Here is a 26858-nt window from a genome sequence, read left to right as displayed (position 1 = left end):
TAAAAGTACAAAAAATTAGCCGGGTGAGGTGGCGGGTGCCTGCATTCCCAGCTACTCGGGAGACTGAGGCAGGAGAATGGTGTGAACCCGGGGGACGGAGCCTGCAGTGAGCTGAGATCGCGCCACTGCACTCCAGCCTGGGCGACCTGAGCGAAACTCTCAAAAGAAAAAAAAAAAAAAAAAAAAAGACGGGGCAGGGGCTATCTGAAGCCAGGTACACTGACTTACATCTATAATCCCAGCACTTCGGGAGGCTGAGGCAGGAGGATCGCTTGAGCCCAGGAGGTAGAGGCTGCAGTGAGCTGTGGTGGTGCAACTACCCCGCAGCCTGGGCAAAAGAGACCTTGTCTCAAAAAAAAGAGGGGGTGGGGGGTGCTATATTTTCATTCTATCCTTTTCTAACATCCTAATTTTACTTATTTTTTTTTTCTTTTGGAGACAGTTTTGCTCGTCACCCATGTTGGAGTGCAATGGCGCCATCTCAGCTCACTGCAACCTCCACCTCCTGGGTTCAAGTTATTCTCCTGCCTCAGCTTCTCAAGTAGCTGGGATTACAGGCATGCACTACTACATCCAGCTAATTTTTGTATTTTTAGTAGAGACAGGGTTTCGCCATGTTGGCCAGGCTGGTCTCAAACTCCTGACCTCAGGTGATATGCCCGCCTCCACCTCCCAAGGTGCTGGGATTACAGATGTGAGTCACCATGCCCCGCTTCAACATCCTAACTTAAAAAACAAAATCCTGACAAGCCTTTTAGCAGAGCCATCGCCAGAATTTCAAGAGACATTTGTTTATTTCAGATGCAGTTCATATTCCAAATTTATTTATAATGGGTGAAAATCTCATTTGATAATAACTGCATCTGGTTCTCAAGTAGAAAATACAGACACATTTGTGGACAGGGTTTTTTTTTTTTTTTTTTTTTCTCCTGGCCTCAGCACCCTAGGCTCTGTTAGGCTTTTCTCATCAATCAAACTGTTCTCCCAGAGTCTGCCAGGCTTCGGGCTGGTTAGGAGGAACACAGAAACACTTTGGAGAGTGAATTTCCCAAAGAACCTATGTTCACTTACTTCAATGCCATTGCATCTTTTATTAACTATTTCATCATGTAATAGACCAAATAAAAACCTGTTCTGTTTTTTTTTTGGGGGGGGTGGGGGGAGTTGTTTGTTTTGAGACAGAGTCTTGCTCTGTCACCAGGCTGGAGTGCAGTGGCGCACCCTTGGCTCACTGCAACCTCTTCCTCCCGGGTTCAAACAATTCTCTTGCCTCGGCCTCCTGAGTAGCTGGGACTACAGGTGCCCCCCACCATGCCCAGCTATTTTGTATTTTAGTAGAGACGGGGTTTCACCATGTTGGCCAGGCTGGTCTCAAACTCCTGAGCTCAGACAATCCGCCCACCTTAGCTTCCCAAAGTGCTAGGATTACAGGTGTGAGCCTAGCATCTGGCGTCCCCCTTTTTTTCAAGAGACAGAGCCTTCCTCTGTCATCCAGGCTGAAGAGCAGTGGTGTCATTATAATTCACTGCAGCCTTGAACTCCTGGACTCAAGCACTCCTCCCACCCCAGCCTCTCAAATAGCTGGTTTTACAGGTATGCAACACTGCACCCATCCCAAGTTTGAAAAACCCAAAACTGTAGTTTCTAAAAATACAATCTGGGCCGGGTGTGGTGGCTCACACCTGTAATCTCAGCACTTTGAAAGGCCGAGGCAGGGGTGTCACAAGGTCAGGAGATCGAGACCATCCCGGCCAACATGGTAAAACCCCATCTCTACTAAAAATAGAAAAATTAGCTGGGTGTGGTGGCACGCGCCTGTAATCCCAGCTACTTGGGAGGCTGAAGGAGAATTGCTTGAACCCAGGAGGCGGAGGTTGCAGTGAGCAGAGATCGCACCACTGCACTCCAGCCTGGGCAACAGAGTGAGACTCCGTCTCAAAAAAAAAAAAAAAAAAAAAATTACAATCCCACCGCTCATCTGGCCCAAGGGTGAACGCGCTCCCCGTTTTACGCAGAAGGATTTGGGAGCATTTATCTTCCAGGGCAACAGTGGTTCTCTGCGGGGGCAGTTCTACCTCCCAGGGGACATCAGCCATGTATAGAGATATTTTTGGTTGTTACGACTTGGAGGATGCACTTACTGGCATCCAGTGGGAAGAGGCCAGGGATGCTGCTAAGCTCCCTACAACATACAGGAGAACTCCCAGCTGCAAGTTACAAAACGCCAATTGTGCATAAGTGGAGGCCTCGGGGTTTACTTGTGGGAACCCCACGAGACATTACTGTGTGAAAAGCATTTTCCCAGCTTCCTGGTCTGAAGAAGGACTGTTTCTCTCCCCTCTAGCTCCAGGCTTCCACTGAGGTCTCCAACAAGAGACAAGGAAGACTATAAACTACGAACAACTCTTTAACCCATTTCCAAATAATTACCTTGTATTAACTTCTTAACTGGAAAAGCTGGTCTATCTTTGCAATCCATGGCTGCAAATAAAAGTGTCAAAGGGTAAACTGTTAAATTCTGCAAATAATCAAGTTAGCAAATACATATGTAGAGCCAATTATGTACAAGGTGGAGGCAATTCTGACCCCTCTGTCCTCGGGGGCCATTTGGCACAGTCTAGAGATGTTTTTGGTTGTCATGATGCAGGGAGGGCTCGAAGGGATGCTATTCACATCCAGTGGGTAGAGGCCAGGGATTCTGCTACATGTCCCACAATGCAATGCACAGCACACCACAATGAAGAATTATATGGGCCAAAAAAAAAAATTTTTTTTTTTTTTTTTTTTGAGACAGAGTCTCACTCTGTCGCCCAGGCTGGAGTGCAATGGCACAGTCTCAGCTCACTGCAACCTCCGCCTCCTGGGTTCAAGCGATTCTCCTGCCTCACTCTCTCAAGTAGCTGGGACTACAGGCGCATGCCACCACTCTCGGCTAATTTTTTTATTTTTAGCAGAGACGGGGTTTCACCATGTTAGCCAGAATGGTCTCGAACTCCTGACCTCGTGATCCACCCGCCTCAGCCTCCCAAAGTGCTGGCCACGGCGCTTGGCCTCAAAATGTTAATAGGTTGAGAAATCCTACCCTAGACACTGTCATGTCTTGTTTTATTTTCTTTGTGGCATTTAATCTGAAACTTTCGTGTTTATTACGTCTCTCTGGAAACAAAATGCCAACTCTATGACAGCAGAAACACTTGTTCCATGCTGCACCTATGGTACCTGGTTAGGGTCTGGAATAAATCAGAAAGCCAACTAAGAGAGTAACCGGAACTGTTTCATGAAATGAAAGTGGAATGAGTAAAAGTAGGGAGGAGAGAAAACATCAGATTACCTATTTCATTCCCATGATCCCCAAATATCTTCCTCCAACCCAAGCCCCCATACCACCACCAAATCTGTAAAATCAGAAAAGGGATCCTTTTCTTTTTAAAGAGAATTCATGAAGGTACCACAATTTAAAGCACTTTGAGCTTGCCAGGCAGGAGCTGAAGTGCTGTCAAGAGAAGATAAGACAAAATATTTTCCTGCAAAAAAAATCTCAAGAAACCATCTAATAATATCAAAGCAGATGCAGCAGTGATCAAAAATAGAAGCGAGTCTTTAGATAAATACCTTAAACAGAGTAAGTTTAGGAAGCTCACACTTACCAGGAGATCTGGCTTGGAAAAACCTAGTTTAGTTATTTTGGTTAATCTACGTATGTTTTGTAAGCATTACATAAAAGTGAGTACTTTTTAAAAGCAGACTGGGGCTTCCTAAAAAACTCCATCGTCCATACATGAAACCACCCCTCACCCACCGCCCCAAGCTTAGTGAATAAGAAAAGGTACTGAGAAAATTCATGTTTCCTTTCTAGCCACTTCAAAGAAATAAAGACAGTATCATTCTCAAGTGTCCACTTACCAAAAGCCATGGATTTCTACCCCCTAACTGAAGGATATGATTTTTAGTCACTTTATTTTTGAGACAATCACAAAAATCTATTTGTGTGGCTTTGAGTCACTAGCTTTGGTGCAAGTGGAACAGAAACAACCTCATTAAAAACAGGACCCCCCCCATTAAAAAATCTTGTATATAAAACGGGACACTCCCAATCCAGAGATCCAAAGATACACACGATTAACACATATATGTGTATAAAGTTACTAACTGCTCTTTATTCTGCGATTACATCCTTTCTAATTTTATTTGGCACTAAAATATACTTTCCTTTCATGATAGTATGGTCCTAGCGAGTAGCGATTTTTTTTTTTAAGTTAAATATCCTGGCCAGGCATGGTGGCTCATGCCTGTAATCCCAGCATTTTGGGAGGCCAATGCAGGTGGATTACCTGAGGTCAGGAGTTCGAGATCAGCCTGCCCAACATGGTGAAACCCCGTCTCTACTAAAAAATACAAAAATTAGCCAGGCATGGTGGTGCAGGCCTGTAATCTCAGCTACTTGGGAGGCTGAGGCAGAAGAATCGCTTGAACCAGAGAGGCAGAGGTTGGGCAACAGAGCAAGACTCAGTCTCAAAATAAATAAATAAAGTTAAACATCCTGACTTAAAACATCACAGCTCCACGACAGTACCAACTTTATATTAATTTTATGTCTCCGTGAAATCCCACAGGCTAGAAGGAACTACAGCCATGATTTTCAGCCAAGGGGGAATCTGCCCCATAGGGGACACAGGGCAATGGTATTTCTGGTTGTTACTAAGGCATGGTGAGAGGGGCTGCTACTGGCCTGCAAAAGGCGGAGGCCAGGGATGATGCTTAACACCCTGCAGTGCCGTGCCCAGGACGGCAACAAATATCAACACTGCTGAGGCTGAGAAACTGGACTGGCGTCCATTCTAGCCCTTCATTCGTTCACGTTATTTACTGAGCACCTACTATGTGCCAAAGCGTAATGCCAAGTGCTGCCAAAGCGTTATGCAATGCAGAGTCCAGCAAGGGAGAGGGACAGTCTGGTCTTCCTCGGTTCACCCTCCCACGTTTCAGGAGGCCTGTGGTGGGCTCCAAAGACCCCATTCCAAGGCACACGGAGGAGGAAGTCACGGTGCATATCAGGAAGGAGCAAGAACTCGGGAGTCCCACCCTCCTGGCCATCTCTACCATCTGGGCCTCTTCTTACCCGGGCTTACCCCGACCCTCAGCGGCATCGGTACTGGTCCCCGAGCCCGTGCGACCTTGGGCCTCAGTTTCCCCACCCGCTGCAAGGTCCAACATGGTCAAGGGACACAAACGCATCCAGTAACCTGCAGGGCAAGCCCTTTCGCTTCCCCGGGCCTCAGTTTCCCCTCTCGGCCCCTCCGACCCACCGCCCCAGAGAGTCCTGGAGGGACGAACTGACGCAAAAGCGCCGGAAACAAACAATATGGTCGCGGCTACAACAATAACGTTAAGAAGGGTGCCCTTGGGGACGCCAGGCCCTCGCTGGGGATGAGAAGGCCCCAGGGGGTGAACGCTTGGCCCGCAGGACCAGGCTTGGCGCCCGGAGGCCCGTCCGCCTCCCATCGCCGCCTCGGCCCGTCCAGGCCGCGCGCCGCGCCCCCCCTTCCCCTCGGCGCGGGCCCGAACCGACCTGTGGTGGCTCCCCTGGCGCCGGGCGCCCCGCACTCCAGCTCCTCCAGCATCGCCCCGGCGGCAGCTCGACCTCCTCTCAGGCGGCGGAGGCGCGGGCTCCCCTCAGGCGGCCGCTGCTCTTCGCCCTCCCGCCCGCGCCGCTGCTGCCGCCGCGGCCGCCGCGCTCGTATTTGGCGGGAACCGCGGCGACCCCCGCAGTCCGCGCGCCAATTGGGCGAGCCCGGGTCACGTGACGGCCCGCCTCGGGAATTGAGGGGCGCCGGGGGCATCCTCGCGAGATCCGTGACTTCCATTCCTCCCAGGGCTCGCCCATTGACATATCCGCGAGGGACGGGGCTTCCCCTCGAAGGCCTGTCATTGGCTGGGAGGAGCTGCCCTGCGATTGGAGGAAGGAGGTGTCAAGCTCATTGCTCTGCGCTGCGACTGGCTGATCGCGTGGGATAGTCCCTAAGAGGAGGGAGGCCCAGGCTCTTTCGTCACCAGAACATTTTACGCAGGGCGCAGATGACAACTTGAAAGTGGGATTTAGATGAGGAACCTGGAGTTTTGAGTTTATCCTAATGGGACGTCGGCTAAATATAGCAACAGCAATTAAAATTATAAATTGCTTTCTACAAGAACAATAAAACGAAGTCTGGGGAGCGCTTCGGAAGTATTTGACATTCAGTAAATAACATGTAGAATGAGTGAACGAAATGGACGAAATGGATCGTTTCTGGTTTAATCCTCAGGAAATTGGCACATGCTGTTTTCTCTGCCTAGAACAATCTTTTCGCAGCTCTTTTCCTGGCTAATTTATACTTTTCAGATCTTAGATCGTCACCCCAGGAAGCCTTTTCTTCCCCAACCCTGACAATATCAAGTGCCTACAACACTGTTCTTTTTCTTAAAGCAATTACAGCTGTGTCTATTTATTAGTTTGTTATTTGACTAATGAATTAATTTCTGCCTTTTGTCATTAGTTCTGGCGAGGGTAGGACTCATTCCTCACTGGAACCCCAGGACCTGTTAGTAACTGATCATATTTACCAGGTCAATAAATGTTTGAGTGAATGTATAAATATTTGATTGAACTGTGTAGATCAAGCAGATTAAAAGCCTCACACAAAACAGAGAACTTCAGTGTCAGCCTGTGAGTGTAGAAACAGGTTTTCTTTCTTTCTTTCTTTCTTTTTTTTTTTCTTGAGACGGAGTCCCTAGTAGCTGGGACCACAGGCGCCCGCCACCACGTCCGGCTAATTTTTTCTATTTTTTAGTAGAGACGGGGTTTCACCGTGTTAGCCAGGATGGTCTCAATCTCCTGACCTCGTGATCCGCCCACCTAGGCCTCCCAAAGTGCTGGGATTACAGGCGTGAGCCACTGCCCCTGGCCCTGAATTGCATTCTAGAAGCATCTTTCTGGCTGCCATGCCAAGGAAGAATTGGAGGGGAGGACTGGTGGAAAGTATGGTCAAGGCATGAAGACAGACCTAGATGTCTAGATGTGTCACGTGGGCAACTGAATGGATGAACACAGGACAGAGAGAGAGAGGAAGAGAGGTGGCCGGGCACGGTGGCTCATACCTGTGAGACCAGTACTTTGGGAGGCTGGATTTGGGGGGGGGGTTGGATCACCTGAGGTCAGGAGTTCGAGACCAGCCTGGCCAACATGGCGAAACACTGTCTCTACTAAAAATACAAAAATTAGCCTAGCATGGTGGTGCGCGCCTGTAATCTCAGCTACTTGGGAGGCTGAGGCAGGAGAATCGCTTGAACCCGGGAGGCGGAGGTTGCAGTGAGCCGAGATCACGCCACTGCACTCCAGCCTGGGAGACAAAGCAAGACTCTGTCTCAAAAAAATAAATAAATAAATAAATAAAAATGGGAGGGAGCTGAACACTTAGACGAACTGGATTTAGCTAAGATGAGTAAACAGGAATCTGAAGAATCGTAAGCAGGGGCCCCTTCTACTTCCCAACCTCCCTGGCCAGGTTTAAACTAAGCGCGTTTTCCAAGACGTTAGGGTCACCTCCACGACTCCAGGGGGCGCTGCAACTGCTACGGCCCCTCTAGGCTCGCCCCGCTCAACTCACTGACAGAGGCGGCCTCTCCCGCGGTAGACAATGTGCACGTGCGCTCTCCAGCCGGCAGAGGGCGCGCGTGCGCAGACGGGGCCGGGGGCGCGCGCGGGGGCCGGCACCGGAAGCGTGCGGTTGCCATGTAATATCCTGGCCGCGCGGGCGCGCGAGCGGCTGAGGCGGCGCCGGGGCGGGCGCGGAGCTGGCAAGCGGGTGGCGGAGGCGGCGCCGACGGGGACTGCTGAGGCGCGCAGAGGGTCGGCGGCGCCCGGGAGCCTGTCGCTGGCGCGGTCCGGGCGGGAGGCTCGGCGGCGGGCGGCAGCATGTCGGTGGCGGGGCTGAAGAAGCAGTTCTACAAGGCGAGCCAGGTGAGCGCAGGCCCAGGCGGGAGCCGAGTACCGGGCCCCGGGCTGCCCGGATGAGGGAGCCAGGCCCGACCTGGCCCGGGAGGGGGCCGGGGGGACCGAGGTGGGGACGTTGGCGCGTGTCCCCTGCCAGGTGGGAAGACCAAGGGACGGACGGGGGCGACGAGGTGGCCCAGGCCCTGCCCGCCATGCGGGCTCCAGAAGCGGGGACAGAGCCCCTGGGAGGAGGGGAGAGGCACCCTGGGCTGCCCAGGGACGCGGACCTCTCCCCTCCTTCTCTCCGCTGCAAAGGCGGGGTGCGGGGAGAGAAGGGGAAGAGAGGAGTCCTGAGGCTGTCGACACAGGACTCTTGCCAGGTAACCCAGAGCCAGGGAAAAGTTGCGTCTAGAGCAGTTACGTTCAAAATCCTCTGGATGGGCAAGGTACAAAGTTGAAAAGGTAGAGGAAGAAGTCAGTTTCCCCTCTCTGCTCCTCGGGCAGCCAGCCCTTCTCCCCAGAGACAAGCGACTGTCATCGACTCCGTATGTCCCTTTCCTAAGATACGTGTGTGCCTTTCCTTTAAAAACACGTGCACTGTGATAGCATATGCCACAGAATCCTGTGTGCTGTGTTTTTCATTGCTTGGAGATCACACTGGAGCGGGATTTCTCCCCCTCCGTCGGCACTGTTGACATCTGGGGCTGGATTGTTCTCCGTGGTGGGGCCGTCCTGGGCACTGCGGGGTGCTGAGCAGCGCCCCTGGCCTCCACCCACTCCGGGCCAGGAGCACCCCCAAGTCGTGACAACCAAAAATATCTTGAGACAGCACCGTGTGTCCCCTTAGAATCAGTCCTCCTGCCCTCCCTTCGTTCCTTCCTTCCTTCTTTGCTTCCTTCCTTCCTCCCTCCCTCCTTGCCTCTCTCCCTCCCTTCCTTCTCTTCTTTCCTTCCTCCCTTCCTTTCCTGTCCCCCAGGACTACTGCACTAGAGCATACTCCACACTTCTTGGAATTTTTTTTTTTTTTTTTGAGACGGAGTCATGCTCTGTCGCCCCAGCTGGAGGGCAGTGGTGCAATCTCGGCTCACTGCAAGCTCCGCCTCCTGTGTTCAAGCAATTCTCCTGCCTCAGCCTCCCCAGTAGCTGGGACTACAGGCATGCGCCACCACGCCCGGCTACTTTTTGTAATTTTAGCACAGACAGGGTTTCTCCATGTGCCCCAGGGTGGTCTCGAACTCCTGGCCTCAAGTGATCCGCCTGCCTCGGCTTCCCAACATGCTGGGATTACCGACGTGAGCCACCTGCCTGGCCTACTTGGCTCTTTTTAATGGGTACATTGTATTTCATTCCATGACGTATACCATAATTTATTTAACCAGTTGTCAGTTGATAGATATCTCTATTGTTTACCGGAATTTTCTGTTACCATTACTACAATAAATAGCCAGTGAATATCTTTGCTCACCAGTGGGATTAGTTTTATAGGATGAATTCCCAGAAGTAGAATGCTGCATCCCAGCCTAAGTGCATTTGATGTGGACAGATAAAGGGTTTTTTTGGGGAAACTCCAGGGCCCATTGCTCATGAATCTGGTGAAAGCTGTGGATCCACTCTCCAGAAAACCGGGCACATTTAAAATTTTCACTTTGCAATTTTGAATGCAAGAAGCCTCAAATTTGGCTGGGCGCGGTGGCTCATGCCTGGAATCCCAGCAGTTTGGGAGGCCGAGGCGGGCGGATCACTTGAAGCCAGGAGTTTGAGAGCAGCCTGGGCAACATGGCAAAACCCCATCTCTACTAACAATACAAAAATTTTGTATTTTTGCCTGTAACCCCAGCTACTAAGGAGGGTGAGACAGGAGAATCTCTTGAATCCGGCAGGCAGAGGTTGCAGTGAGCCGAGATTGCACCACTGCACTCCAGCCTGGGTGACAGAGCGAGACTCCGTCTTGAAAAAAAAAAAAAAAGACAAGAAGCCTCAGATTGTTGAATCCTATTGGTCCGTGTACTGCAGGGTGAGGTTGTGTGGAATTTGTGTAGATAGAGTCCACCCAGGAATGAGCAATGATCTTAGCAAATGCTTGGGCCAAGGTGGCAAACAGGGTTCTCTGCCCACAGTTCGGAGATGCCCAGTGGCAGCAAAGAGAAACGAGTCCCCAGTAACACCCAGCAGGTACCTTTGCCCCTGGAAAGAAAAAAGTAAGGACCCTGCCAGGTGCTGTGGCTCATGCCTGTAATCCCAGCACTTTGAAGGCTGAGGTAGGGGTTCCCTTGAGTTCAGGAGTTCAAGACCAGCCTGGGCGATATAGGGAGATCCCATCTCTACAAAATATGAAAAAGTTAGCCAGGTGTGGTGATGTGCACCTGCAGTCCCAGCTACTTGGGAGGCTGAGGCAGGAGGACCACTTGAGCCCAGCAGTTCAAGGCTGCAGTGAACTATGATCGCGCCACTGCACTTCAGCCTGGGCAACAAAGTGAGACCCTGTCTCAAAAAATAAATAAAAAAAGTAACAACCCTAGTGGTTGTCTAGGGATATAGATACTTAGGGTCTATCTCTAGACCCCAGATGATGGTTAAACCCTGGAGAAAGATTTAATCCAGACGAATTTTAGAGTTGTCACTGAGAACAGTCCCACCCCCTTGCCCCAGCAGTTTGAAATCAGACGGCCTGGCCCTGGGTTAGACCCTGCCCAGCAGGCGTCAGCCCTTCACCTGCTTGGTTAGAGCACCATAGAGTACTGCTCCCTAGCAGGAAAGATGTCCTCAGAGGTCTTGGAGGAATTCCTGGGCCACTTTGTTCCCTGCTATAGACAGGTCTCTGGAAGCCACCACCCCCACTCCCAGCGATCAGGGCCTGTGCCCATATTGTCCTGAGCTGACACCCTCTTTAGAGGAATGAACCAGGCCTCTTGTGCCGGCCACCAGGACTTTGTCTCTCTCGAGGGAAGCAGGATGACCTGCGTTCAGATCTGTGAATGGCGCCTTGAAGCCTGGAAAGGACAGTGTGGTGTTAGCTGGGCTTAGGATTGCCTATTTCCACATCCCGAGGCCTAGTCCCAAAGCACAATGGCCACAGCCCACCCTCGGGGCTGTCGTCTTGGCCTCCTGGTCAATTCTGTCCTGAGTTGTGCTCTTAGAAGTCACCCTGGCTGCGTTCCATGCTCTTCTGTGATCATTGCCATGGTTCCCTCTGACATCTCAGCTGTTATCTGGACGTATCCGACTATTTGTGTCTCTTTTTTTGTTTTTAGTCTAATAACAACTCTTTCACCCTCTGCTGTGCCTGTTGGAAAGTGACATCTCTCGGGATCTCTCGTTACGTAGTGATACGAACATTTATTGAGTTCTCACCATGTGAGCAGGCAGTATGCTTTATAGCAGTAGGTCTCAGCTGGTCTTGCTTATCCGGTCTAAGGGTAAAAACATTCCCCCTTTTACACAAAAGGATTAGGGGACATTTATCTTCCTGTAAAACAGGGCCAGTTCTGTCCTCCAGGGGACATTGACAATGTCTGGGACCTTTTTGGTTGTCACAGCTTGGTGCGGTGCTGCTGGCTACTAGTAGGTAGAGGATATTGCTGGACATCGTCCGGTGCCCAGGGCAGCATCTCCCCACTGCCCCCAAGAATTACCTGGCCCCAAATGTCAATAGTACCAAAATTTGAGAAACCCTGCTTGAAGATTTGGAAAAAAAATGAGGATAATTATACCAAAACAAAGGAACAAAAAAATCCCCACTGAGCCATTCTTACGATTTTCCTAGTTTGGCCAGGTGTGGTGGCTCACGCCTTTAATCCCAGCAGTTTGGGAGGCACTCCAGCCTGGTGGCTGAGAGCGAGACTTCGTCTCAAAAAAAAAAAAAGTAAAATATAAAATAAAACAAAGATTTTCCTAGTTTGCTAAACACAGATAGCCACATGTGTAGTTTGTTTTTGTTTGTTTGTTTGTTTTTGAGACGGAGCTTCTCTCTTGTTGCCCAGGCTGGAGTACAATGGCACGATCTCGGCTCACTGCAACCTCCGCCTCCTCTGTTCAAGCAATTCTCCTGCCTCAGCCTCCCAAGTAGCTGGGATTACAGGCACCCACCACCATGCCCCGCTAATTTTTTTGTATTTTTAGTAGAGACGGGGTTTCACCATGTTGGCCAGGCTGGTCTCGAACTCTTGACCTCGGGTGATCTACCTGCCTCAGTCTCCCAAAGTGCTGAGATTACAGGCATGAGCCATGGCACCCCGCCCCACAGGTAGATATTTACATAAAACTCAGCATCCAGACCCTAAGGTCGAGCCCACCCTCAAGTCTTTAGGAAAATTCGAGTGTCTTTCAGTATCTGGGCTTCTTTTTTAGGGGGGAGCTAGATCCACCATAAACATTTTATGTGTATATGTACACCGTTTATCATATACATATTGTGACAACTGTATATATATATATATTTTTTGAGACAGAGTCTTGCTCTGTCACCCAGGCTGGAGTGCAGTGGTGCAGTCTTGGCTCACTGAGACCAACCTTCGCCTCCCGGGTTCAAGCGATTCTCCTGCCTCAGCCTCCTGAGTAGCTGGGATTACAGGTGCGCCACCACGCCCGGCTAATTTTTTTTGTATTTTTAGTAGAGACAGGGTTTCACCATGTTGGTCAGGCTGGTGTTGAACTCCTGACCTCATGATCTGCCCGCCTCAGCCTCCCAAAGTGCTGGGATTACAGGTGTGAGCCACCGTGCCTGGCCTAAACAACTTGTATGTATACATACACTGTTTATCATATATACGTATTGTGGCAACCATATGTATTAATAAGCCTTCAAAAGGTGAGCACCTGTATTTCCTGGTAATTGACAATGTCAGTTTTGTGTGATGTAGTCTCTATGGAATTTCCCGTACATATGATGACAGAAAGAAAGACTGAAACATGGTTCACAGAGAAACACAGAACATACATGGCTCAGAATAACCATGTCTGCTGCTGTGTAGGGAACTCTTTTAGAGGAAACACTTTCACTGCTGGCCTCAAATGCCACTATCCACTTAGGTTCTTCAGTGTGAACCTTTAATTCAAAAATACCTTCCAGCTGATCACGAGGAACCTTTATCGCTTGCACCTGAGGAGGTCAGGTCTGCAGGGAGCCCTGATTGTAGCATTGCACTCCAGCCTGGGAGACAGAACCAGACCCTGTCTCCAAAAAAAACACCATTTACAGTGACTTAGAAAAGGGACAGTTTCCAGTGCTACACACAATGGTTCCATACACAGCTTAAAGGTTTCCAGTTCTTTGCTGGAACTTGATTTAATAGTTGAGAGCCACAGGCATCGGGGCTCCTGAAGGAGGGGCACGCTCCCATCAGCGCTGTCAGCTGGGGACGGCGCAGACCCCTTCCTCACTCCTCTGCTTGGCAATGTCGGAGACAGTTGTTATCGCAACTTTGGGAGAGAATGCTCATGGCATCGAGGGGATAGGGGCCAGGGATGGTTGCCAAGCATCCTACAATGCATAGGACAGCTTCCCCCCGCTGCAAAGGAAGAATTCTCCAGCCCTACGTCAGTAGAGTCGAGCTTAAGAAACCCTGCTTTAAACCAGGCTCTAGACTTCCAAGGGTTCTTACGATGTCCTTTCTAAATTGATCAACAGAGGCTGGGAGGATGCGGGAGAGAGTGCTGGAAAAGATAAACTTACTTTCTAGCAGGCGAGGCTGTGTTGTTGGTTCTGAGTTTCTGATCTCTCATTGGTGATAATGGTAAGAACCGTAGTGGGTTCCAGGCTAGTTCATCTCCCTGCAAAACCTTTTGGGAACTTGTTCAAAATTGGTTTGGGCTTGAGTGGGCAGTTGGTGAGTTTTTACTTCTTGTCATGAACTGGCCATAGACTGGTTGAGGGCCTGAGCTGGGGAAAGTTGAATCATCTGGAAGAAAGCGGTAAAAAGCCGTCCGTCATGGTCCCATCTCCCTGGTTCCCTCCTTTCTGCCTGTGTGACGCCCACTCCCTCAAGAGCCTCCTGGCATCCGTGCGCAGCTAGAATTGGGGGACTAAGGAGGGTGAAAGAATGCCGCTAGCGAGAGCTGCTCTCAGAAGTTCCCTTGGTGTGCTGGGGGTTTGGGTGACATTATTTCCAGGCTTAAGCTGCTAACTGGCTTCCTGATAAATCTTGTGGCCAGGCTGTGTGAGATTGAGAGTGTAACTAGGGATAGAGCTGGCAGCTGCCTGGAATGCTGGCTTTTTTTTTTTTTTGCCTGAAAGGAGGGAGAGGGTTTGAACATTTGAACGGAAAGATTGCTTCAGACTGAGCTAGGAGGGACATTCACAAGCGTCACCTCCCATAGCTTTGAAATCTGCCTGATGCTCCTTAGGCCCTGGGTTTGTGCCTAGGAGAAAAGGAGAGGCCAGGGGGGTTGGGGGAGGACTGTCTGCTGGGGGATCCTGGGCCCCACCTATTTGGGGGCTGTAGGTCAGAGTAAGCAGTGTCTGGGACATGGCTGGTGTTTCAGAATGTCAACGATACTGCTTGTTCTGACCTATTTTTATTTATTTTTAAATTTTAATATTAATTTTTTGTTTGTTTGAGACAGAGTCTAGCTCTGTCGCCCAGGCTGGAGTGCAGTGGCGCGATCTCTGCTCACTGCAACCTCCGCCTCCCGGGTTCAAGCAGTTCTTCTGCCTCAGCCTCCTGAGTAGCTGGGATTACAGGCACACACCACCACGCCCAGCTCATTTTTGTATTTTTAGTAGAGATGGGGTTTCACATGTTGGTCAGGCTGGTTTCGAACTCCTGACCTCGTGATCCACCTGCCTTGGCCTCCCACAGTGCTGGGATTACAGGCGTGAGCCACTGTGCCCGGCCTATTTTTATTTATTTTTTAATTTTTTGTAGAGACTGAGTCTCACTATGTTGCCTAGGCTGGAGGCTCCTTAAACCCCACCACTCCAGGTCTGGAACTCCTGCACTCAAGTGATCCTGTCTCCTCATTCTCTCAAAGTGCTGGGATTACAGGCGTGAGCCTCTGTGCTTGGCCCTGACCTTTTTTTAGTTTATTTATGATGGTGTGTTTTTGGGTTTTTTTTGTTTTTTTTGTTTTTTTTTTTTGAGACGGAGTCTCACAGCATTGCCCAGGCTGGAATGCAGTGGCGCAATCTTACCTCACTGCAACCTCCGCCTCCTGAGTTCAAGCAATTCTCCTGCCTCAGCCTCCCAAGTAGCTGGGATTACAGGCATGTGCCACCACGCCCAGCTGATTTTTGTATCTTTAGTAGAGATGAGGTTTTGCCGTGTTGACCAGGCTGGTCTCGAACTCCTGACCTCAGGTGGTGATCCTCCTGCCTCAGCCTCTCAAAGGGCTGGGATTGCAGGTGTGAGCTACCACACCTGGGTTGTTATGATTTTTAAAAATTTTACGTGTTTGAGATGCAGTCTTGTTCTGTCCCCACTCCCAAGGTGGTGTGCAGTGACACGATCTTGTCTCACTGCAACCTCTGCTGCCCAGTTCAAGCGATTCTCCTGCCCCAGCCTCCTGAGTAGCTGGGATTACAGGTGCCTGCCACCATGCTCAGCTAATTTTTGTATTTTTAGTAGAAACGGGGTTTCGCCTTGTTGGCCAGGCTGGTTTTGAACTCCTCAGGTGATCCGCCCGCCTTGGCCTCCCATTGTGCTGGGATTACAGGCATGAGCCACATGCCCAGCCCTGACCTCTTTTTTAAAACCTCACTTTGTGGGGCCACTCTTGGTTTTCCTACCAAAGTGCTTGACTTGTTAAGCCATAAACATGGAATGATCTTGTGTGTGTGTGTGTGTGTGTGTGTGTGTGAGTGTGAGTGAGTGTGTGTGTGTGACGGAGTCTTGCTCTGTCCCAGGCTGGAGTGCAGCGGGCCGATCTCAGGTCACTGCAACCTCCGCTTCCTGGGTCCAAGTAATTCTCCTGCCTCAGCCTCCTGAGTAGCTGGGATTACAGGCGTGCGCCACCACAGCTGGCCAATTTTTGTATTTTTAGTGGAGACAGGGTTTCATCATGTTGGCCAGGCTGGTGTTGAACTCCTGACCTAGTGATCTCCCTGCCTTAGCCTCCCAAAGTGCTGGGATTACAGGCGTGAGCCAGTGGGAATAATCTTAAGATACAAAAATATGGGGTTCATAACCCCTTCACCTTGGCACACATAAAAGTGTATACCCTTGTGCTGGGAGTGACAGGTAGTTCAGAGGCACTTTTGTGTGGGCTGGTAAGGGCCGGTGTTGGTGATTCAGAGGCTGTGCCCGGGACAAGGCTGGTGAGTCCAGCAGCTGCAGGCTGACCTTCGGAAGCCCCCTCTCCCTCGGGGAGGTGTTGGCAACAGATGTAGGAAGGGACTTTGCTTTGTGATGTCCACGTATGATGGGAATGGGGTTAAGTCCGTTCTTGCAGGAAGCTCTGGTGACTGAATCCAGGAACGTGCGGCATGTACTGGTGTGTGCCTTGAGGCATTGGAGCCGGCATTGGAGCCGGCGGCGTGGACCCTGGGCCACCCCGGGACAGGCAGGGCTCACTCTGTTTCTGGCTTGCAGACGGGTGGAACCAGCAGCTGTGTGGAGGCCTGAACTGCGTGCCAGCTGGGCTGTGCAGACACAGAAGTTTGAGACTGCCTTTCCCCAAAGGAAGCTAGAGGCTCCTTACACCCCGCGGCTCCCCGGGCCTGTCTGTGAAACCTGGCTCACCTGGTCCCCTTCACAGGGTTGGCTGTTGGTGGTCACGGGGCACTTTGTAACCAAGCAGCATCCTACGTTTTCCCATTCTTAACAAACCAGGACCAAGGGGTCATCAGACTCCGATTTCTGCCACCTGTGACTGCTGTACAGTAGGTCCCAGAACAAGTCAAGGGCTGAAAGTTCGGCTAAAAGTTTGTCTCTGACTCAGAATCCCGTGTTCACCAAAGACCAGTTGGGGCTCCGTGGGTGCTGATCGCCCTGCTTATCTGGGTGTGTGTTAAAGCCCAGCTCTGCAGTACTTAATTATATTCCAGGTGCCCCTAATAACAGCCTGCGAGTGCGAGATGAGGTGTCTCACCTTATGCCGCTCAGTTGAAGAAATTGGGGGCTGTCACATTTTGACACCCCAGACCTATCAAGCACACAGAGAACATGACACTGCTCACCCCGCCCCTGGCCACCCGGGGTGGCCGCTGTCATGTGCGCAGTGCACCTAAGGTCTGAGCGGGCTGCTGGGCCCCTCAGGTGTCTGTGTGTGTGTCTGTTGCATTTTTTCCTCAGAGGAGAAACCTGCAGGTTGAGGCCCGTCCCGCTCAGACCTGCCTGTGTCTCTGTGTCCAGTGGACTTTGATCCAGGGGCCTAGGGTACAGCCAAGCCTTCACTGCTGCCTTAGCCCTTTTCCTCCTCCATGATTGTCTCCAGTGTTTTGCAACTGATCTGATCTGGGGAAACGTCGTGTTTAATTTGGAGCATGCTGCCAACGTCCCCAGTAGGATTTCGGAGGCAGCCGCAGGTTTCGGTGCTGCCCGGGGCAGAGCTTAGAGGAGAAGCTCAGAGCGGCCTCCATGTTTCTCTTTTCCAAGCCCCTGAGGTCTTTAAGTGCCGGGAGGGTTGGAAGGGGAAGCATTGCCCCGGGGTGGGGGTGGGGTAGGTGTCAGGAGCTCAACAGGCTCTGGAGGCATCTCAGCAGGACTTGAGCTCTCCAACTCTAATGGCTTTTTAATGTGTAAGCTGAAGTGTCAGGGGGCGGTCTCTTCTGGTTCTTTTTCGAAGCTGTCCCTGGAAAACGGATGGAAGAATGTGGTGGCCAGGGCTGCAGCGGGTTTCCCTCTCTCCCTTCTCTCCCCTCCTCTCCCTATCTCTCCCCCCTCTTCTTCCTCTCTTTCTGTTCTCACTCTTCCCTTGTCTTTCTCTCTGTCTCTCCCTTCTTTTGCCCTCTCACCTCTTCTTCCTCTCTGTCTGTCCTCTCCACGCCTTCTTCCTGTCTGTCTGCCTGCCTGTCTCTCTCTTTCTCTATCTCTCGCCTTTTGCAGGGCTGGATTTGGCAAGCACTTTTCCTGAGCACTGCAGCTTGGTGCGTTTCTGCTCATTTCCTGTTAAGCAGTACCCAGGGCTCCCTGAACTCAGGCTCTGGGAGGACGGCCCTGTCTTCCTTTTCCTCTCCACTCCTAGAAAAACCTGCTGACCAGGCCCTGAGAGCAGGGTCACGGGGAGACCTCCTCACCACAGCAGGAAAATAGACGGACAGTTTCCTCCATTGGACCTGACTCAGCAGTGGCCCACTGACCGCCTGGGAGGGGGCTCCTGCCTAGCGGGCCGCAGTTCCACACCTGGGTAAGGGGACGAAGCACCCAGCAGGGGTCATGCCGCGTGTGACACAGTCTGTAGGGGCGGTGGTCATGGCAGATACTCAGAATCCAGATGGCATCAGGCCAGCGAGGGCATGGGGTGAGTGGGCCCACTCCCCTCCCTGGGCCGGGAACATGGGTCTCCTCTGCCCTGGCCCCCAAGTGGACAGCTTCCCACATGGTTTCATGCCGATGGGAGTGATTATTCCATTGCCGTCGCCACTGGATTATGAGCCCATTGCCGCCAGAGCCAGGCATTTGTGCTCATTGCTGCATCCCCAGTGTTTGGTTTACTGGCTGGCCTGCCCCAGGGAGCCGGTAAATATCACATGGAAGGACGGATGGGCCACCGTGGCCCCCACCCTACAGCGGATGGCCTCGTGTCGGGTTTGTGTGAGCACGCCCTAGAGGAAGAGGAGAAGCAGGTCTCCACCTGGCCCAGGGTACAGTTCAAGCTCTCAGCCGAATTTCGGGAGCTTCTGGAGCCCCTGCCTTGGTCCCAGGTTTAAATGCTACTCTTCCCCTGCATGGGAACTCACACAGTCAGTCCCTCCCGCCCACCCTGTGTGGGGCCCTGTACTCTCCTGCCTCCTGTCCATGTCACCGGCCTCTCCTACCTCCCAACCTCATTCTCTCTCCACTTCCTGTCTGCCCTATAACGAACGCGTTTCTATCTCCCCTTATCCTTGGCATCTTCCGGAGATGCATGTGGGAACTGAGTTCTCAGCCCTTGGAGCTTCTGGCCTCGGGGTCCCCCACCCAGATGCCACACGCTGATGTTTGTGTGAGGTGCTCTCCTCCCATCGGACGGCAGCTCCTGAGGCTGGGCTGTGCTCGGGCATGTGTGATGGGCCGTGTTCTGCTGGGCACTGGCCTGCTGATGAGGTTGCCAGAGACGCCCCCTACAGAGGCTGAGCTAGAGGGCTCCTTCTGAGAGTGAGGGGCTGTCCTCCACAGGGCCCCTGTGGTGTCCCTGGTGGTGGCTCAACAGCAGCCCCTGGTCCGCTGGCCAGGCATCTGACCAGGCCGTGTCAGAGCACCAGGGAGGCAGGTGGCTGACAAGGCCTCGGAGAACTCGGTTGGGAACAGGTCCGACTGCTCTGAAAAAATCAACAGCTCAGAGAGTGTCTCCTGTGGTTTAGGGTGTGTGTCCAGCTCCAGGGCTGCAGCTGTGACAGTCACCTGAACTTGGCCAGCTCAGAGGGCCTGACTGTGTCACAGGCAGTCTCTGACCCAGAGCCTGCCTGAGCAGGGTCCCTAGGAAGCCAAGCCCAGACACCTGCTTCCCCCCTTGATCGAGGCCAGGCTGAAATGTACCTGCTGCTGCCCGGCTGGGCCGGTCTGCTCAGAGTTGGTGGTTCCCTGGCTTGAATGCTTCCCCAAACTAAACCACTCCCAGCCTCCAGAAACCGGCTCCCTAGCCCTGTTTGCCAAGATTCTTAGGGCTTTTGCCATGGCTGGGCCTGGCCACCCATCCTGCAGCTCTCTCCCTGGCCTCTGTGCCCAGTTGCTGCAGTGACTTCTCTCTGATTGCCACAGTAGGCCCTGCGGCTCCTCCCACTTCTCCCTGTGGATGGCCCCTTCTGTCTCTGAGCCTGCTGTCTCCTGTGCTTCCGCTGCCCTTCTCTGTACCTGTCTTCTAAGCCTGCGTCCCCTGTCCCAGCGTTCAAATGTGACACTCCCACGACTCGCAGACCACAGCAGGCAGCTGGCCAGCGGTGATGCCCTGAAACGACAGCCAGGGTTCATCGCCTGTCCTTCAGCTTGAACCCATTAGTTGATTCGGCCTCTTTCCTCTTAAATTACTTTTATTTTATCACTTTAAAAATGTATTTTAAAGGGGATCGTGGTATTTTTCCTTGCTCAATAACAGTAACTGGAATAGGCCGGACACGATGGCTCACACCTGTAATCCCAGCACTTTGGGAGGCCGAGGCAGGTGGATCACAAGGTCAGGAGTTTGAGACTAGACTGGCCAACATGGTGAAACCCCATCTCTACTAAAAATACAAAAATTAGCTGGGCGTGGTGGCGCATGGCTGTAATCCCAGCTACTCAGGAGGCTGAGGCGGGAGAATCGCCTGAACTCAGGAGGCAGAGGTTGCAGTGAGCTGAGATCGCGCCAGTGCACTCCAGCCTGGCGACAGAGCGAGACTCTGTCTCAAAAAAACAAAAACAAAAACAAACAAAATTCGTCGGGCGTAGTAATGCATATCTGTAATCCCCGCTACTCGGGAGGCTGAGGCAGGCGAATCGCTGGAACCTGCGAGGTGAAGGTTGCCTTGAGCCAAGATAGCACCACTGCACTCTGCCTCAAAAACAAAACAAAACAACACAAACAAAAAACCCCGCACAGTAAGTGGAATAACAGATACAACAGCAGCAAAACAATAGAGTGAAATCTTGCTGGATACCCCACCCCTGAGCCTGAGGTGTGCTCTCTTGTGAAAGAGCTGTTAGGGCTGGATGTGGTGATTCTTGCCTGTAATCCCAGCACTTAGGGAGGCTGAGGCAGGATTGTTTAGCCCAGTTGTTCAAGCCCATTTGGGCAACACGATGAAACCCCGTCTGTACAAAAAATTAAATTAGCCAGTCATAGCGGTGCACACCTGTAGCCCAGCTACTTGGTAGGCTGAGGTGGGAGGATCACTTAAGTCCAGGAGTTTGAGGCTGCGGTGAGCTATCATCATGCCACTGCCCTCCAGCCTGGGCAACAGAGCAAGACCCTGCCTAAAAAAACAAAAACAAAGCCTGTACTATGGTAGTGCCCACCTGGAAGTTCCTTCTTGCCAGAATAAGAAATACAGAAGAGGGGCCAGGCGCGGTGGCTCATGCCTGTAATTCCAGCACTTTGGGAGGGCGAGGCGGGCAGATCACGAGGTCAGGAGATCGAGACCATCCTAGCTAACACGGTGAAACCGTGTCTCTACTAAAAATACAAAAAATTAACTGGGTGTGGTGGCGGGCACCTGTAGTCCCAGCTACTCGGGAGGCTGAGCCAGGAGTATGGCGTGAACCCGGGAGGCGGAGCTTGCAGTGAGCCAAGATTGCGCCACTGCACTCCAGCCTGGGCGACAGAGCGAGACTCCATCTCAAAAGAAAAAGAAATACAGAAGGGGAATTGCAGCAGAGTTGTGTTCTGACCACGTGATTCATGTGCCTTATGCTTGTGTTAGCTGCCACGCTGTGGGAAACGCCTCACGGAAGGCACGTTGCCTTTTCCCTTGGGTCCCACTGCCATGCCCTCTGCAGTCTCGCCTCTTAGGATCGGGGGATCCTGCACATTGGGATTCAGGCTCAGGAAAGAGGGCTGATGGGTTGGTAACAGCCAGGTCCTGAGTGCCTGGGGAAAGGCATGGAAGCTGGAGACCCAGCAGTCAGCATTCTTAGGGAGTTCCCAAACATTGTTGGGCACGGTGGCTCGTGCCTGTAATCCCAGCTCTGAGGGAGGCAGAGGCAGGAGGAGTGCTTGAGCCCGGGAGTTTGAGATCTGCCTGGGCAGTATAGCAAGACCCTGTTCTCCAAAAAAAAAAAAAAGTGAAAAAGAAATAATAAAAAAAAAGGAGTTCCCAAACATCACCCAAGGAGTAATGCAAATATCTTCCTCCAGGACACCCCCATCCAGCCCTGCGTGCTGGAAGCAGAACTGCTGACTGATTGTTTTTCTGCTGTCATTTCGGGACTCTGCCCCAGCACTAAGCAGAGACCCTTATTCTCAGGAAGCCCCCTGCGGAAGGAAGCTCTGGGAACTTTCTGCCCGCCCTCGCCGCAATGCCCTGCCACCCGCCTCTGTGGGATGAGGCCCCACAGCTGACTCAGGCCGGCATCCATCAGCCTAACAGCCTCACTCATCAGAGTCCCGATTGTTTGAAACGGATGGGCAGCCCTGGCCCTTCAAGGCCAGCCTTTGTGGCTCAGAAGAGGGCAGCCCAGGGACCTGGTTGGAATTTCCCCATCTCCCAACCTTCACCCACCCTGGCATAAGATCATCTTCATCCTCTCCTGAGGCCTCTGATGGTTTTCTCTAAGGTTGAGAATCCCTGCTATTATTTTAGGAAGGAAGAACAACCCCCAGAACTGCAGAGTATCTTGCTTCTTGCTGACTCTGGTCAAGTCAGCGTTCCATCCACGAGGAGCCTTGGAGCTGTCGGACCCCTGGCTGAGCGTAGTGTGGGTGTCTGGGAGGTATGTGCTGCCCACTGCAGAGGCTGGCTCAGAGGCCGCTGGAATGCTGCGCTCTGCCCTAGCTTTTACATTTTTATTTCATACTTGCAGAATCCTGTGTATTTTTCCAGTGTTCTCCCACTCCCAGCCTTCCCACAGCAGCCTCCCCGGCTAGCCCCAGAGCACTCTGTGCCTGTCAGAAGAAGGCACCAGCGGGCCCCTCTGTTGAGTGGGGTCCCTGTGCCACCTCTAGACTGGCTGAGGGTTCCATAGTGGGCAGCTGCACAGCCAGGGAGGGTCTTTGGGGCCCGGAAGGAAAGAGTGCTGCTGGGAGGGAGGGCAGGAGAAAGACCTTTGGTCTGCCTGCTGCAATCACGTTTCTGGAGCCCAGGAGTCCACTCGGCTGTCAGAGGAGCCGGTGGGGGGTCGCCCTCCTTCCAGGAGGGGTTGCCTCTTACGGCATTCAGAACACGTTCCCTGGGCCACACGCTGGTCGGCACCAGTATGTGGCACAGGGCACCTCCCTTGTTCAGGCACCTCATGAAGGTTGTATCATAAAGGGTTTCAGATCCAGAAAGGCAGCTAAGAATGACCAGCAGATGAGCAGGTGCCCAGCAGATGAGCAGGTGCCCCCACCCCATCCCAAGGAAGCCAGAGCAGGGCCGGCGTGCCTTCACTGCGCGCGTTCACTGCACCAAAACACGCGGGGTTGTGTGGCGGTCCACACTGCCTGTCAACAGGATCACATGCTTTCTTGCTTGGTTTCTCGTACCCTAGTTTTTTTTTTTGAGATGGAGTTTCTCGTCACCCAGGCTGGAGTGCAATGGCGCAATCTCAGCTCGCTGCAACCTCCCGCTCCCAGGCTCAAGCAATTCTCCTGCCTCAGCCTCCCGAGTAGCTGGGATTACAGACACCAACCACCACACCCGGATAATTTTCATATTTTTAGTAGGGACAAGGTTTCACCATGTTAGCCAGGCTAGTCTCGAACTCCTGAGCTCCAGCAATCTGCCTGCTTTGGCCTCCCAACGTGCTGGGATTACAGGCGTAAGCCACCGCACCTGCTCACCCTACTTTTAGGCTGAGCACTGCTTGTGAGTACCGTTCACACTGACACACAAGGCTCCACTCGCATCCGCAGCTGCGTGGCTTTCCCTCATGGTTATTCCACAGTGTGTCTATCCGTTCTCCAGCCAGTGGACATTTAGAGTCTCCAAGTTTCTGCATTTTCACACAGCCTGGCAGTGAGCTGTCCCCTGTGGCATGTATCTGAGAGCTTCTCCAGTGCGGTACCTTGCTTAATATGATCATCTGCTGTAGTGCTTGATGACTATGCCCATGAATAGCCACTGCACTCCAGCCTGGGCAATATAGCGAGACCCTGCCTTCAAAAAAAGAAAAATAGCCCCATAGGTTTTCAGCAGTCCTAGCCTGGAAAAAAACAACCTGTTCAATTTGCATGACCGAAAGTCCTGGACCCGTGGCTAGCAATATCATGTGTTGCGCACTCGTAAAGTGTGTTATTTCAACCCTCCTCCACCGTGCTGTATGTGCCTGGGGGCCTTGGCCAGGAAGCCAAGTGGGCGGGGAGGAGGCTCCCAGCTCAGGGTTAGCTCTGTGTGGTCCGGAGCGGGATGAACTGGGGGGCTCCTGCGCCATCAGCTCTGAGGACTCTGCTTCTGCTGGGCATCCTCCTCACGGATGTAACATCCCCTCCAGCCTGTAAATTCCTCTGGAGCCTGCGTTTTCAGTTTTGTTGTGTACAGTGAGGCCGCGCTCACAGAAAGCACCTAGCACCCAGCCTTGTCGCAGAGGGCAGCTTGGGCCAGGACTCACGTGCTCCCTGTGCAAATTCACCTACTTGATAAGATTTATTTGTAGCCCCAAATCATTCCTTTTGCAGTCTTTTGCAGACAAGTGCAGAGCAGCAAAAAATCTGTCACCCATCGCATATGTTCCTAGCCGAGGTCAAACAAAGCCACACTGCCTTCTCCTAGCTCTCACGCTGTGTTCTGGCGTGGATCACTCTGCCTTCTCCCGGCTCTCACGCTGTGTTCCGGCATGGATTTGCAGGCTTTTAGCGCCATGTTTCTCACATTTTTGTGGATTTTGTTGGTGATTTCGCTGTTGAGAATGGCCCCAGCATCATGCAGCAGCGCCGTCTCGTGTTCCTCAGTGCCAGGAGGCTGGGATGAGCCTCACAGAGAAACCATGTGTGAGAGCAGTTCTCTCAGGCAGGAGTGATAGCTCCGTGTCCATGAGTTCAGTGTGGGTGAATCACAGTAAATATGAACTAAGGAAATACACATAAAGGCCAGGTGCAGCGGCTCATGCCTGTCACCCAGCACTTTGGAAGGCTGAGGCAGGAGGATGGCTTGAGCCTGGGAGTTTGAGACCAGCATGGGCAACAAAGTGAAACCCCATCTCTACAAAAATACCAAAAAATAAAAAATAAAAAAAAAATAACTGGGTGTGGTGATGCACGCCTGTAGTCCCAGCTACTCGGGAGACTGAGGCCAGAGGATTGATTGAGCTTGGGAAATCAAGGCTGCAGTGAGCCATGATCACGCCACTGCACTCTAGCCTGGGTGACAGAGCAAGACCCGGTCTCAAAAAAAAAAAAAAAAAATGTCTAGGCGTGGTGGCTCATGCCTGTAATCCCAGCATTTTGGGAGGCTGAGGCAGGTGGATCACTTGAGGTCAGGAGTTCGAGACCAGCCTGGCCAACGTGGTGAAACCCTGCCTCTACTAAAAATACAAAATTAGCCAGGCGTGGTGGTGTGTACTTGTAATCGCAATTACTCAGAAGCCTGAGGCTGGAGACTCACTTGAACCCGGGAGGCAGAGGTTGCAGTGAGCCAAGATTGTGCCACTGTACTCTAGCCTGGGCAACAGAGTGAGACTCTTGTCTCAAAAAGAAAAAATGAAATACACAAAACTGGGTTACATAGTGACCATTTGATGAACATGTTGTGAGCAGAGGCTCACAGAAACCTAGCTGTGTGTTTCCCCTCTGAACAGTGGCTCAGTACTGGCCAACTCTGTGCTTGAGGTAGCTTTCTAGAACAGAGCTGCCACGAATAACGCGAAGTGATGAGCTCCTGTGGCAAGCAGGACAGCACCCGCCACGGCTGCCCCTCACCTCCACCCCTGGAACTGTGACTGTTCCCTTACATGGAAAATGGGACTTTGCAGATGGGACGAAGGGTACAGACCTGGGGGTGGGAGATTATCCTGGCTTATCCACAAGGGCCCAGTCCCATCAGAAGGCCCTCAGAAAGCGGAGCACCTTCCCCTGCTGTGGTCAGAGGGAGCTGAGACAACGGAAGAGAGAACAAGAGATAGCTGTTGAGGGGCCAGCGCCTGCTAGCTCTGACAATGGAAGGAGAAGGGGGCCGTGAGCCAATGGATGCGGGTGGCCTCTGGATTCTGGAAAAGGCAGGAAAGCCCCAGAACCCCCAGAATAGAGTGCAGCTCATAGTATCTCAATCTTAGCCCGGGGTGATCCCTGTCAGGGTCTGACCTAGTGAAGACTTTGTGTTGCTTTAATATGTCGTTGAAGACGTCGTGTGTGGCTGTAAGTCACTAGGTTTGTGGCGATTTGTTGTGGTGATCGAGACCATCCTGGCTAACATGGTGAAACCCCGTCTCTACTAAAAAATACAAAAAATTAGCCGGGCGTGGCGGCAGGTGCCTGTAGTCCCAGCTACTCGGGAGGCTGAGGCAGGAGAATGTTGTGAACCCGGGAGGTGGAGCTTGCAGTGAGCCAAGATCGCGCCACTGCACTCCAGCTAGGCAACAGAGCGAGACTCTGTCTCAAAAAAAAAAAAAAAAAGGCGTGTGGGGGGTGACAGAGAGGCAGGGGAAATGAAGAGAGGCAGAGGGGGCAGAGAGGGACAGGGGAGACAGAGAGAGGCAGGGGAGACGGAGGCAGGGTAGACAGGCAGGGGAGACAGAGGCAGGGGGAACAGAGAGAGGCAGGGGGACAGAGACGGGAGACAGAGAGGCAGGGGGAACAGAGAGAGGCAGGGGGACAGAGACGGGAGACAGAGAAGCAGGGGGACAGAGAGGCGGGGGAGACAGAGGCAGGGGGACAGAGACGGGAGACAGAGAAGCAGGGGGACAGAGAGGCGGGGGAGACAGAGGCAGGAGAACAGAGAGAGGCAGAGGGGACAGAGAGAGGGGAGACAGAGGTAGGGGGACAGAGAGAGGCAGAGGGGACAGAGAGATGGGAGACAGGCAGAGGGGACAGAGAGAGATGGGAGACAGAGGCAGGGGGACAGAGGCAGAGGGGACAGAGAGACGGGAGACAGAGGTAGGGGGACAGAGGCAGAGGGGACAGAGAGAGATGGGAGACAGAGGCAGAGGGGACAGAGAGAGATGGGAGAGAGAGGCAGGGGGACAGAGAGAGTCGGGAGACAGAGGCAGGG

At 52.4% G+C, this 26858-nt stretch overlaps 2 protein-coding genes across 4 annotated transcripts in view; one reads left to right on the top strand and one right to left on the bottom strand.

Annotated features, from left to right (window-relative positions):
- Window positions 1–5788, bottom strand: part of CHAF1A (chromatin assembly factor 1 subunit A) — a 36572-nt gene extending 30784 nt beyond the window's left edge. For 2 of the 3 annotated variants that reach the window (XM_034944858.3, XM_034944859.3), the window contains exons 1-2: window positions 5570–5788; window positions 2431–2481 (exon numbers count right to left, since the gene is read on the bottom strand). In XM_034944858.3, coding sequence (XP_034800749.2) covers window positions 2431–2481; window positions 5570–5621 — 103 coding nt within the window. In that variant the 5' untranslated portion in view covers window positions 5622–5788. The remainder of the gene's footprint in view (window positions 1–2430; window positions 2482–5569) is intronic. The other variant, XM_034944861.3, reaches the window with a different exon arrangement.
- A 1983-nt stretch (window positions 5789–7771) lies between these two features.
- SH3GL1 (SH3 domain containing GRB2 like 1, endophilin A2) overlaps window positions 7772–26858 on the top strand; it is a 39890-nt gene continuing 20803 nt past the window's right edge. The window contains exon 1 of the mRNA XM_034945481.4: window positions 7772–7996. Coding sequence (XP_034801372.3) covers window positions 7952–7996 — 45 coding nt within the window. The 5' untranslated portion in view covers window positions 7772–7951. The remainder of the gene's footprint in view (window positions 7997–26858) is intronic.

Source organism: Pan paniscus, chromosome 20, assembly GCF_029289425.2.
Source record: "Pan paniscus chromosome 20, NHGRI_mPanPan1-v2.0_pri, whole genome shotgun sequence".
Classification (NCBI taxonomy): Eukaryota; Metazoa; Chordata; class Mammalia; order Primates; family Hominidae; genus Pan; species Pan paniscus.
This window is presented reverse-complemented; position numbering and strand designations above follow the sequence as displayed.